General features: G+C 38.9%; 1 protein-coding gene across 1 annotated transcript; it reads right to left on the minus strand.

The window, feature by feature from the left end:
• Positions 1-10,015: 10,015 nt before the first annotated feature.
• TFPI2 (tissue factor pathway inhibitor 2) lies at positions 10,016-14,324 on the minus strand. Its single transcript, NM_182788.1, is given in 5 exon segments — positions 10,016-10,654; positions 11,016-11,186; positions 12,350-12,529; positions 13,738-13,920; positions 14,174-14,324. Coding segments are annotated over 5 exon segments (705 nt in total). The 5' UTR covers positions 14,262-14,324; the 3' UTR covers positions 10,016-10,571.
• Positions 14,325-14,751: the final 427 nt, after the last annotated feature.

The following is a 14,751-nucleotide window of genomic DNA, read 5'->3' on the forward strand; positions in this document are numbered from 1 at the left end:
AACCGTGAACTTCCAGATATTCAAGCTGTTTTAGAAAAGGCAGAGGAGCCAGAGATCAAATTGCCAACATCCGCTGGATCATGGAAAAAGCAAGAGAGTTCCAGAAAAACATCTATTTCTGCTTTATCAACTATGCCAAAGCCTTCGACTGTGTGGATCACAATAAACTGTGGAAAATTCTTTAAGAGATTGGGAATACCAGACCACCTGACCTGCCTATTGAGAAATCTATATGCAGGTCAGGAAGCAACAGTTAGAATTGGACATGGAACAACAGACTGGTTCCAAAGAGGAAAAGGAGTATGTCAAGCCTGTATATTGTCACCTTGCTTATTTAACTTATATGCAGAGTACATCATGAGAAATGCTGGACTGGAAGAAACACAAGCTGGAATCAAGATTGCTGGGAGAAATATCAATAACCTCAGATATGCAGATGACACCACCCTTATGGCAGAAAGGAAAGAGAAACTAAAAAGCCTCTTGATGAAAGTGAAAGAGGAGAGTGAAAAAGTTGGCTTAAAGCTCAACATTCAGAAAACGAAGATCATGGCATCTGGTCCCATCACTTCATGGGAAATAGATGGGGAAACAGTGTCAGACTTTATTTTTGGGGGCTCCAAAATCACTGCAGATGGTGACTGCAGCCATGAGATTAAAAGACGCTTACTCCTTGGAAGGAAAGTTATGACCAACCTAGATAGCATATTCAAAAGCAGAGACATTACTTTGCCAACAAAGGTCCATCTAGTCAAGGCTATGGTTTTTCCAGTGGTCATGTATGGATGTGAGAGTTGGACTGTGAAGAAGGCTGAGCACTGAAGAATTGATGCTTTTGAACTGTGGTGTTGGAGAAGACTCTTGAGAGTCCCTTGGACTGCAAGGAGATCCAACCAGTCCAATCTGAAGATCAGCCCTGGGATTTCTTTGGAAGGAATGGTGCTAAAGCTGAAACTCCAGTACTTTGGCCACCTCATGCGAAGAGTTGACTCATTGGAAAAGACTCTGATGCTGGGAGGGATTGGGGGCAGGAGGAGAAGGGGATGACAGAGGATGAGATGGCTGGATGGCATCACTGACTCGACGGACGTGAGTCTGAGTGAACTCCGGGAGTTGGTGATGGAGAGGGAGGCCTGGCGTGCTGCGGTTCATGGGGTCGTAGAGTCAGACATGACTGAGCGACTGAACTGAACTGAACTGAACTGATTGTTTAAATTGACCCTTTTATTCCTGTGAAAGTCCCTTTTTGTTTTGACTTCTCCTTGTCTCAAAGTCTTTGTCTGAGATTAATAAAGTATTTTATTATAGTTAGTATTTATTTGGTATACCATTCTATATTTATTTTCAGATATTTCAGATGTTTATGATGTGTATATAAAGCTTGTCTTTTGTAAACAGTATTGAGTTGGATCTTGAATTTTGTTTTTTAATTCAATATGACCATTTCTTCCTTTAATTGGAATGTTTAGCCAAATTATATTTAATAATATTACTTAGATAGTTGGTTCTAAGTCAACTATCTTGCCATTGTTTTCTAATTGTCCCATCTTTTGTTTCTTCATTTCTTTTTTTTATTGATTTCCTTTGGATTAAATATTCCATTTTTCCTCTTAGTCTATCTTTTCCTCTTTAGCTCTCTGTATTTTTTTATTCTTTCTCTTAGATTACTATATGTATTCTAGCTAGTAAATTGTAATAGTCCCCAAAGTATACAAAAACCTGGAAAGGGTTTAATTCCATTAACCAACACTCCCACCTTTGGTGCTAATAATTCCATGTATCTAAAACCTATATGTTTTAAGTGCATAAGATATAATAGTCAAGACTTTTAAACAAAATATTCATTTATAGTTTTTCACACATATTTGCTAGTGCTCTCATTTATTTCATTTTGCACTTTCATGCTTCCATTGGGATCATTTTTCTTCAGAATTCCCGTTAATGTTTCTGTAGTACAAATCTGCTGACAAGTTCTCTTGGATCTTGTTTATATGTAAACATCTTCATTTATCCTTCCATTTTTAAGGATATTTTTGCTGGTTATACAGTTACTGGTTTGCAGGGTTTGTTTGCTTAGCACTTTAAAATGTTAGTCTGTAGTTCTCTGACTTTCATGGTTTCTGTTGAAATATCAGTCACCAGTTTTTTTGATGCTCATTTGGGGATATTATCTCTGTTTTTTCTAGGTAAATGAATTTGACTTTAATTTTCAGAAGTTTGGCTGAGATGTGGCCAGTGGTATTTATCTTTGGATTTATCCTGTTTGGAGTATGTAGAGATTCTTGAATATATAGTCATATGTTTTTAGTTAGGAGAAACTCTTAACCAGTAATTTTTCCAATATTGCTTCTTTTTATATTCTCTATATTAATTATTAAGAGAAGGCAATAGCAATCCACTCCAGTACTCTTGCCTGGAAAATCCTATGGGTGGAGTACATAGAACTTTTCTTATAGCTTTGTTCAAAATGTTACTGTGTTTTGAGGAAATATCTACTGGGCTTTGGCACAAATATCATTTTACTTGTAAGGATGTCACATAATCAATTTAGGAGTTGAGAAAATGCTAAATGAACCCTGCTTAATGACATCATGAAATAATATGGCATCACAATTCAACTTGCAGAGGAAAATAAAAATAACATCTTCCTCAAATTGGAAGAAAATGTATGTAAATCATGTAACTAGCAAAGGATTCTTACCCAGAATACATAAAGATATACAAATTAATAATACAGAGTCAAATGGAAAAGTGGAAGAAATACAAATAGACAACTTATAGAAGAGGAAATGACAATGGTCAACAAAATAGTAAAAACTGATTTTCAACATCATCATTAATCAGGAGAATAAAATTAAACAACAGTGAGGTACAATTTCTCAGTTATATGAATGGCAACAAATTAAAGATTTTGACATTACTCAGTGTTGTCAAAAACTTGAAGAAATAGAAATTTGTATACATTGCTGCTTAATGGTACTAATATCAACATGTCTTTAACTAGCAACCCCATTTCTAGGTCCATATATGTGTACAATGAGATGTGTATATAAATATTTGTTATTATATTGTTTATAAAAGCAAAAATTTGGAAACATCCACCAATAGAGAAATGGATGAATATACTGTACTATGTTTATGTACTGGGATAACATTATGAAGTCAAAATAAATGAAGCAGTTCTACACGAAACCATGTGGATTTATAGACTATACCTAAAACATGATGGGCTTCCCTAGTGGCTCAGACAGTAAGAATCTGCCTGCAGTGCAGGAGACCCAGGTTCAATCCCCAGGTCAAATATATCCCCTGGAGGAGGAAATGGCAACCCACTCCAGTCTTCTTGCCTGGAGAATGGACAGAGAAGCCTGGTGGGCTACAGTGCATGGGGTTGCAAAGAGTGGGACACGACTGAGTGACTGACACTTTCATTTTTACAACCTAGTGGTAGCAATGCACGATGACAATGGATACACAGCATGTGACACCATATACATAATTTTAAGACACGTACAGCAGTACTTCATATTGCTCTGGGTGAATATATTTATAATACAAGCGTTAAAATATGCACATACTCCAATATTATGAGATCAGTTACTTTTCAGGAGAGTGAGGCAGAGACAGGATGACAGAGGAACATTTGAATCTTAAGCTCTGTTTGCAACATTTCATTTCTGAAAACAGAAAAAGCAACTGAAACAGATTTGGCAAACTCCTATCATGTTTTTTAAATTGGGTCAGTTATACTGTTTTCTGTAATTTTTTATATGTTTGAAGCAATTCATGATTAAAATTTAAATTATAAAAATATTAGCGCTATTTTTATGTTAACATTATAAGCTAAGTATAAAGGAAAATATAACCTTTAATGAGAGGAAATAAATAATTTTAAGTGCAACATTTAGTAATAATCCTGGAAATACCAACTAAAATAATGATTAAGTGTGTTAGTCGTTCAACTGTGTCTGACTCTTTGTGATGCCATGAACTCTAGCCTGCCAGGCTCCTCTGTCCATGGGCTTCTTTCAACAAGAACACTAGACTGGGTACCTGTTCCCTTCTTCAGGGGATCTTCCTGACCCAGGGATTGAACCTGGGTCTCCTTCATTTCAGGTAGATTCTTTACCTTCAGAGCCAGCAAGGAAGCTAGTCTAATAATCTGTTGTTGTTCAGTTGCCCAGTCATGTCCGACTCTTTGTGACCCCATGGACTGCAGCATGCGGGGCCTCCCTCACCATCTCCCAGAGTTTGCCCAAGTTCGTGTCCATTGCATCAGTGATGCCATCCAGCCATCTCATCCTCTGATACCTTCTTCTCCTACTGCCCTCAGTCTTTCCCAGCAGCAGGGACTTTTCCAGTGAGTCGATGACCAAAATACTGGTTATGACCAAAATAGTCTGTTATTAGATACCTAATAATCCAATAATGATTAGATACTACTTCAGAGAAGGCAATGGCACCCCACTCCAGTACTCTTGCCTGGAAAATCCCATGGATGGAGGAGTCTGGTAGGCTGCAGTCCATGGGGTCGCACAGAGTTGGACACGACTGAGCAACTTCACTTTCACTTTTCACTTTCATGCATTGGAGAAGGAAATGGCAACCCACTCCAGTGTTCTTGCCTGGAGAATCCCAGGGACCAGGGAGCCTGGTGGGCTGTCGTCTCTGGGGTCGCACAGAGTCGGACACGACTGAAGCGACTTAGCAGCAATTATAACTAAGTGGTTTTTATGTTTATTTTAAACCTATTTGTTGGGCATTTGCATGCATTCTTAGATTCTTAGGTGGGGATAAATTGATTTAACTTTGTAATGCAATTTGTTAGTATATACTGAGAGCATAAAAATGCTCATACCTCTTGACTAAGTTATTTCCACCTTAAGGAGACAAACATTTTTATTAATCACTTGATGGTGAAATACTAGATTGTTTATATATCCTTATATTTTTCTTTTATTTTCTGTATAGTATACAGTGGGTATAATAATATATTTTAAAATGAAAGAAAATCCTCTTAATTTTCTTGAAAAACCCAAACACTCTAACAATAAAACTCCTAGGAAAATAAATACTGTATTAGTGTGTCTAGGAGTTGTATCAGGTATAGCAAAGCCCAAGGGACAAACGGTTAAACTTGCTTGAGGTGGGTCAAGGAATTCTGTGCCAACAAGAAAATTCAACTTGCCAAGTGTTCCTCAATGAGTGATTTAAGTATTCACCCTAATCATTTGGAGTCAGTGTTTTTAATGTACATCTTTTGAGTGTCAACTCAAACCACTAAATCAAAACACTTGGACATGGGGCTTAGAAGTCTGCATACGTGCCTGGCTGCCCAGATGGTTCTAATGCACAAAATTTGATAACCATGTTATACAAAAATAAGGCAGTATGACGTGTTTTGGAAACTGAACATAATCTAGTGCAGCTGAATTGTAGGTTACAGATGGTGGTGGAATGGGGTAGATCAATCTGGAAGAGAATACTATGGGCTACTTGTAAGAAGTCTTAAATGACACACAGGGGCTTGGACAGTAACGTGAAGATTCAACAGAAAATCATTAAAGAGTTTTAAGCAGAAGAGTAAACTGATAAGATTTTTTTATAAATATTTCTGGGGCATCAGTGTGAATGATTGGATATGGAGCAGATATAGGCAGAGCGGAAACTTGGGAAAATGTTTTAATTTTCCTGGAATAAGGAGGCTTAAAATAGGCACGGGCTTCCCTGGTGGCTCAGACAGTAAAGCATCTGTCTACAGTGCGGGAGACCCGGGTTCAATCCCTGGGTTGGGAAGATCCCTTGGAGAAGGAAATGGCAATCCACTCCAGTACTATTGCCTGGAAAATCCCATGGACAGAGGAGCCTGGTAGGCTACAGTCCATGGACTCGCAAAGAGTTGGACATGACTGAGCGACTTTACTTTCTTTCTTTCCCTGGTGGCACTAGTAGTAAAAACTCCACCTGCCAATGCAGGAGACACAGGAGACACGGGTTCAATCCCTGGGTTGGGAAGATCCTCTGGAGAAGGGAATGGCAACCCACTCCAATATTCTTGCCTGGAGAATCCCATGGACAGAGGAGCCTGGCAGGCCACAGTCCATGGAACTGCAAAGAGTCAGACTCCGTTGAGCACACACAACACAGAACAGGATTGAGTAGATATGCTTGGCAGCCAATTGAATATGTGAGTGAAGGGAGAAGAAATACCTTTAGATGATTTTGGTTTCTGCATTTGCTTGCCTCCATCTCTAAATTTATAACAATACATAGGCAATGAATATTTAAAGTTTGCAATTTTCACTTTTCTATTTTTTTGTATTTTTATCCAAAACCAATATTTTTCTTTTAGAAACACAGCACTTGTAAAGACAAGCTTCTACAAGCGTTGTTACAATATAAGGAAGGCCATGCCAAAGGACAGTCCCTCACTGATAAACATCATTGCCTAAATGGCTACAAGACTTTTGGCAGAAATAGCATGTACACTTGGAGATACTAGGATTTCCCTGGTGCCTCAGATTGTAGGTAAAGATTCTGCCTAAAATGCAGGAGACCCAGCTTCAATCCCTGGGTTGGAAAGATCTCCTGGAAAAGGGAATGGCTACCCACTCCAGTATTCTTGCCTTGAGAATCCATGGACAGAGGAGCCTGGGGGGCTACAGTCCATGGGGTCACAAAGAGTTGGACACAACGGAGTGACTAACACTTTGGAGGTACTATGATTCAAGAATCCTCTGAAAGGCTCCAGGTACAGTTTCTATGAGTGAACATGTACAATATGTATACACGGGTGGTAGTCCATAATAACTTTTTTCAGTAAGTGAATTCACATTCATATTAAAAGCTAGCCCATTCCTTTTTCATGTCACAGACTGGGACATTTCTTTTAATCAGTCTGTCTGGTGAAACCACAGTAGTGACTTGTCTTCAGGCTGATTGTGGCAAGAAGGAATTTCCCTTCAACTGCAGAATGGAGAAGACGATATGACCACACTCCAGTACTCTTGCCTGGAAAATCCCATGGACGGAGGAGCCTGGTGGGCTGCAGTTCATGGGGTCACGAAGAGTCGGACACGACTGAGCGACTTCACTTTCACTTTTCACTTTCATGCATTGGAGAAGGACATGGCAACCCACTCCAGTGTTCTTGCCTGGAGAATCCCAGGGATGGGGGAGCCTGGTGGGCTGCCGTCTCTGGGGTCGCACAGAGTCGGACACGACTGAAGCGACTTCGCAGCAACAGCAGCAGCAGCAGAACGTCCTACAACAGCTTTATTTGTTACTTCACTGAATTAAAATTGCAGAGATTTGGAGTATTAGAACAGTTGTATAAAAGTCCACTTTTGACCCTTGCTGAATAGAAAACTGCAGCTGTAAGCTAAGTCACGTCCATGAACCTGGGTTAAAGGCGACGAATAGCAAATCAAGTTTTCCCTGTAGTTCTCGGAACTCCCCAAGTCCCCCGCAAAGACTCTGTATCACTCACTCAACAATCCCAGAACACAGACAAGATCCTTCTGCTGTAATCATTCTCAGAAACCACCAGTAAAGTCCTAAATATAGGCCTTACTCAACTGAAAACTTTTAATGACATGTTTTTTGTTGTTGTTACATCTCATACTCTATAAAAGCCTCCTCCTCTTTTTCCTCCTCTTAAAAATGTCTTTGGTTTGTTGGAGAAACTAGGATGTTTGTCTTGTGGAGTGTCCAGTATTATGGATTTGACTGATTTAACTTTCCCTGGTCTCTTAGAACTTGCTCCTTTATCCCCAAGCGTGCCTTACAATCTGGCAGTACAATGATAGGTAAGGAGATCTAGAGACTGGCTTAACTTTAGGCTTAATTTTTTCTCTCCTTCTGTCTGCAAGATCACTTCATTGGATGGGATGTCCATTTCTTGTTACCTCATATCCAGAAGTGAATAATATGTGTTGGCACACTTTTAGTAAGGTTAAAATTGTCCATTAGTCTCATTGCTCCATGAAACTGTTCTCCATCAATCTTTCATGCCCTGGTTTCAGCATGCACGGATAATCATTACCTAGATGCACACTTTCTTTTTTTTTTTTTATTTTATTTTTAAACTTTACACTATTGTATTGGTTTTGCCAAATAGATGCACACTTTCACTAGGGGTATCTTCTAACATTTTATTGCCTGTATTAGGTGGGATTCCTCTGTGAGTAACTTTCTCTCATACACTATTTAGTTTTTAAGACTAAATAAAAAAGAATAAGTCCTTTATTATTTCTCTTAATTCATTAGTGTTCAAAGTAATGAGATAGCGCTCTAGCAACCCTCGAGAGTCACCAAGGAGGTGCGCGCGTGTGTGTGTGTGTGTGTGTGTGTGTGTGTGTGTGTGTGTGATGATCAACTCATGTTATATTCATATTTATATACTTACCTGTATTGTGGTCAATATTTGTTCTGATGCTCATTTTGCCTCATTCCCTAATGGTACTCTCCTGTTCCTGTGATAGGACTCATTAGGCTTTATAGTTTCCTTACTTAATTTATGAAATGGCCCAGGTTCATCTTTCAGATTTCTTGTCCGAGACCTACACTCAGCGATTATTCTCAAGACCTCTGGTTTCTTTTAGTGATTATAATCTGGACAGTAGCTGTACCTACTAATGCTGGATAGTCATTGATCCAAAGACTTTGTGATGAAAGGGTGGGAGACACATTTTTATAGAATATATAATATTCTATATATAATACATTCAAAATAACACTACAAAATGCATTTTCAGAATTTATTTGACTCTTGGATTATATTTTCCAAAAGATACATAGTCAAATTACTAGTTTTGAAAGTCACTGGAATTAATCATATACCCTTTTCACAGTTATGCCATCATTTAATATTTATTTAGGTTCAATTGTTTAGGTTGGTTTCCAATTTTAGAAAAATGCTTTTTATTTTTTAAATTTAATTTTGGTTTTAAATGACACAAAAATTTACATGGTCCAAGATCAAAACTATATAGTAAGGTACATTCACATCTTCCTTCATCTTATAGGTAACCATTTTTAATATAATATCTTTGTATCTTCTATTCTTTGTGTGTGTGTATTTAGTCACATTGTTCTAGACCCTGTTTTTTAAAATGTATTCTGAGGATCAGATGATATTCACATATAAAGAATTTGCTCACTTTTCACCCATAATTTCTTCAACCAACCCCCTAATGATAAGTGTCTCATTTGTTTCCCGTTTTCGGTGTTATTCCAAATAATACATCAACCACAGCATATAGCATTTTCATTTTTTGTTTTTGTTGTCATACCTTTGGGATAGATTTTTAAAAGAAGGATTGTTTAAGAAAAGCACATATGGAATTTAGAAAGATGGTAACAATAACCCTGTGAATGAGACAGCAAAAGAGACAGTGATGTATAGAACAGTCTTATGGACTCTGTGGGAGAGGGAGAGGGTGGGAAGATTTGGGAGAATGGCACTGAAACATGTAAAATATCATGTATGAAACGAGATGCCAGTCCAGGTTCGATGCACAATACCGGACGCTTGGGGCTGGTGCACTGGGACGACCCAGAGGGATGGTATGGGGAGGGAGGAGGGAGGAGGGTTCAGGATGGGGAACACATGTATACCTGTGGTGGATTCATTTTGATATTTGGCAAAACTAATACAATTATGTAAAGTTTAAAAATTAAATAAAATTAAAAAAAAAAAAAAGAAAAGCACAAATGTACTTATACTTTTGCCAGATCAGGGGCATACTTTTAAATATTACTCTTGCCAAGAAAACGCAGGAATTCTTAAAAAAAATCTTGTTGTTACAGAGAAAGAAAAAATTGTTTAAATGAAATGATCATATTTATCAGAAATATTAGTGGAGTTTAAATTATTAAATGTATGAATTGTCTCTGATATAAATACAGGTCAAAAATTTTAACAACATATGCTGAATGGGGATGGATGGATAGATGAGCAGAGAGAATTTTCCCCCTCCGAGGAGACCATTTCTGATATAATTAATGTACTAGCTTTTTAATTCAGTCAAAAACATTACTTTATTATCTTTTAAATGACACAACAGAAATGGAAGTAAGTTAGCAGGACCTACATAATAGCATTTTAACATTTTTTGAAGTATTGGTACATCTTCAAATTTGTCTCCTTGGGCCTAAAATATAATCTAATTTTAAAATGCAAAATTAAATATATTTGCTGATCCTTTTTATAATCCTATATGTTAAAAAATATGATTATATTGTCTTATGTTTTTCAGTTAAATCATCTTCTGAAATCAGGGAGAGCAACCCCAAGAACTGAGTGAGTCATATTTGCTTTTATATCTTAAACACAGCAAGAATTTAACCTCATAAAAAAATAGTTGAATAGCATATTAAAAACAATAGATTCACATTTGAATAGCAGCTACTTATGTATTAAAAAATACACAAATAAAAAATGTAACAGGTAAGAACTGGTGAATAAATCACTAATGATTCGCTTGCCTGTGTTACCATGTTGTCCTTCAGATATAACCATAAGGACATTCACAAGATGACATACAGAAAAACAACAAAAAAAAAGCTGGTTAAAACTGCTTCTTCTTAATTTTCAGTCTTCTATTGGCTAAGAGAAGTCTTGGCATCTTCTTGTTCTTTTCCTTCTTCAAGGCTAAGATCAACAAAATAAAAATAAACATCATATGTCCCCAGTCTGTAGACTCATTATAAATCACCATTTCCGACATGCTTACAAACCCACCTCGTCTTACTTTTAATCAGTATGAAGTCAGTTTTACTCACTATCCACTAAGTTAATAACATTCTACCTGTAAAATACAGCTACTGCCGACTGTAGTTAGCCTGTGTAAGCATTTAGACAAAACGGATCAGTACTGAAGTGCTATGTATGTAGAAGTAGTCTAGAAATGGCAATATGCTATTAGTAAAATGGGTACATAAAATAATTTTGTTTATGAATTATGTATAAAGTTAGTTTAAAAACTGAATAAGAAAAAAACCCAAAACATTACCTTTTACACAAGTGCGTTTGCAGTCCTTCAAGTTGACAAAATTATTGTCATTCCCTCCACACCCAGTATAGTTGAAGGCCTCACAGGCTTTGTGTCTTGGGTTAAAATAATAGCGAGTGACATTAGCAGAACACAGCCCCTCATCTTTTGGGCTGTAGCAAAATACTGGAGCTTAACGGAAAAGAAAATAAAATTAGAAATGCAGTAATACTGGAAATAATAAGCTGTGCTGATTACTGAAGTAACTGAAGAACATCTAATCCCATAGAAGCTTCTTTCTGAATCCAAAATATTATACTAAGCCATTTAAAAAGTGTGCCTTAAATTTCAAACACATAGTTTGTTAATTATAAATTCTTATGGAATTTATAATTTATCTTATGGAATTTCAAGCTATATCTTGTATCATTTGAATGTGTAAAGAAATAAACCCCAAAATCATATGGTCAGGTAAAAATGAGCTATGTTTCAAGAGAAAATATGTGACATGCTTTGGCATACTCTCTTGTGTTGGTAGTTTTATTTTCAATGTTTCTGTCAGCTCTCCTTCCATTCTTAAGGAAGAATACATATATCTAATTCCCAGGTAGCCACTGGAACACTTAAATTTACATAAACAATTTAAGAGAACACCAGCAACAAGCAACTCCTCATTAATTCAAGATTTTGCATACTCAACACGGTATAGCTACAGAGCTTTATCACAGACTGCCAAAGCAAATTTTCCTTGTTTGTTGAACTTATCTATGTGTACATGTCTCTGCTGTGCCTACGGAAAACACCTGGACTGTCTCTACAAACATTACCCACTACCCAAATAACCCATCATTTTAGGGATCGCATGGGGTATGTGGGTAAAACATGGGGAGGAGAGATCAATTTGTGTTACAATCTGTAATTACTAAAGAACACAGAAATCTGAAGAAAAAGTTTAGAAATCTTCAGGTTTCACCAGCTTAAGTCTATCACACTATCTCATATACATACCTGATTTCATGCATGTGATTCATTAATGAACACTGTAGTTTTTTTATGTGCAAGTTAAATAGATGAGAAATAGTTCTAAAGAAACAATGCCAAAGAGGAAGTAAAAGCTTGAATCATAGCTTCGTCACTTTCCAGCCCTGAGAACTTGGCAAGTTATTAACCTTCTAGCTCACACTCTCACATGTAAAAATACTCCCTCACGGGGCAGTAGTGTGCAGACTGGTATCATATTATACGTGAAATCATCAGAATGCAAACCAGCTTAATTTCATATCAAATTATTAATGTTTTCACCCTAAAGTCTAAATAAAGAAATGAAGTACAGACACCACAAAGAGAGTATTTACCTCTCTTTGGTGCACAGAAGTCCATACACGTAGCTTCATCCGGGAACCGGTTCTCATTGCTGTGACACCCGCCAGATATGAACTTTTTACATGTCATAGAACTTAGATTGAAGAAATACTGTTCTCTGAGCTCCCCACACTGCTTCTTATTCACTTTTAACCGGCAAATTTTGGGAACTTCTAGGAAAAGGAGGGCATAAAACAATGTTAGTCAAAAATTAGCCTTCTTATTCTTCCTGTAAAACTTAACTGTATTTTCAGAAGCCACTGGTGGTGGCCAGGAGTAGAGTGGCAGTGGGGGGTGGGAGGCATGATATTTAGTGCTGGGCTAGTAAACGCCCAAAAGAGTGCCCATTAGTCCAGCTACAACAAGATTTTGTATCCTTGGGTCCAGCATTCCACAGATTCAACCAACCCAGAGAGAAAATATTCAGGAAAAAATAATTCCTGAAAGTTCATTAAAAAAAAAAAAAACAAAGCTTGAATTTGTCCTATGCTGGTAGGGAATCTAGAGATGATTTAAAGTATAAGGGAGAATGTGCACAGGTTATATGCAAATACTGTGGATTTTGGCATCGGAGAGTTGGGGTCTTGGAACCAGTCACTGCAGACACTGAGAGACAACTCTATTCAGCTTCTGTTTTTTTTTTAACAGTGTCTCCAGACCTGATTCAGCTATGATAAATTTTTCATGCTTACTGGAAAGATTATTCTCTCAGAGTGTTCTGATTGTTTCTATGTATGAAATTAATCAAACTTATTCATAGGAATACATATTTTTCCCTGGCTCAGTTCCTTTAACAGCTGAGCCCCATGTTCTATTACAGGCCTTCACAGAGACAGTAGACATAATTAAAATAAAATTGCAAACAGCATTGTGAATCTCTATATTTTTTATATCTCTATACTAACCCAAGATCTCTTTGGGTATCAAGGGACAAAAGTAAGGTTATAATTAGCTAAATTCAGACGTTAATAACAAAATCCACTGAAAGTATTTCAGATCGCTACACAGTGGACAAGAGAAAAATGCCCTCTCAAGGAGGCATAAAAACCATAGGTTTAGAACTAATGATAAATACAGACAGGCACTTATGTTGCACCTAATACAGGACACTCTTGCATCCTTATGCCTTAGGAGAAATCTTTCCGAAGTCTGCACACACACTGAATTATGATAAATGCCAGTTAGGGGAGAGGAAATGTTTGTCGTTGGAAGTTTCATGATCACTTTTAGTCAACTGAAAAGCAATAAGCCTAACTTAGTATCCGAGAAAATCAAGGATGAAACTTACTATAGAAAATGGGATGTGAAAAATAAGCTCATTTCCCACTTAGCCCTTCTTTGCCGCAGTACTGGAGTTCTGGGAGTGGGAGAGAGCACTTACTCTCAATCTTCCAGCACGCTTCGTTGCAGGCCTCCAAAGTTTCAAAATTGTTGGCATTGCCCTCGCAGCCTCCGTACATGAACTCGCGGCAGCTCTGCGTGTACCTGTCGTAGTAGTAACTGGGGATCCGCGCCCGGCAGGGCCCGTCGTCCGGGGGCAGGAGGCAGATCTCCGCGTTATTTCCTACGGAGGGGTAGGAGGTCAGCCGCATCTCCGTGGAGGGAGAGGCTTCCCGGGGTAGTGGGGGTGGGGAGGTTTGTCCCAGCAGCTTCCCAGCCTAGCAGAAGGGCCTTACAGAGACAGAAAGTGCAAACTTGCGGTGCACGACAGGAATTAGGGGGAAGGAGGGCGCAGAGAGCGGGTGCAGGGGTCCGCGGAACCCCTGCCGCCTGGCCAGGGCGAAAACGGGTCCCCTGGGCGCGGGTTGGTGGGGTACCTGGCGGCGCCTGCGAGGCATCACCCAGCGCAGTTCCCACGAGGAGCAGCGACAGAAGCATCAGCCAGAGGGGGCGAACCGAGTCCATGGTGTCCGGATTCAGACGTTGCCGGCGAGAGGAGGGGAGGAGGGTGCACAGCGTCCAACCTCCAGGCGGTCTGGATCCCAGCCGTGGGTGCCGCTGCTTTTGTAGGGTTAGCGGCCCTCAGAGACGGGACAGGGCGGAGCGCGCCTTCGTGGAGCCTGGAAGGGGAGGCTGATTCATGCCCCGTGAGCTCTGTGACCCGGCCGCCTCCCTGCGCTGGAAAGTGTGTGCGGGGGAGAGGAATTCCCCGCCAAGCTGAACCTGGCCCCAAACTTTCTCCCGTGGCTCTGCGGGGATGACCCAGATGAAGCATTGTGTCAGAGATGGGAAGTCGACAGGCTTGAGGGAAATGACCTGGGTGTGATTGCACAAGGTTCCAACGTGCAGCATCACGCAGAGGCCTGAACCCACACTTTGAAAGCACAAAGTCTATGTCTTTGCCGGGTACAAAGTGTGAAACTCCTAGGGCCCAAGGAAGCGGAGCTTATTACAT

The sequence above is a fragment of the Bos taurus genome, chromosome 4, assembly GCF_002263795.3.
Source record: "Bos taurus isolate L1 Dominette 01449 registration number 42190680 breed Hereford chromosome 4, ARS-UCD2.0, whole genome shotgun sequence".
NCBI classification, from domain to species: Eukaryota; Metazoa; Chordata; class Mammalia; order Artiodactyla; family Bovidae; genus Bos; species Bos taurus.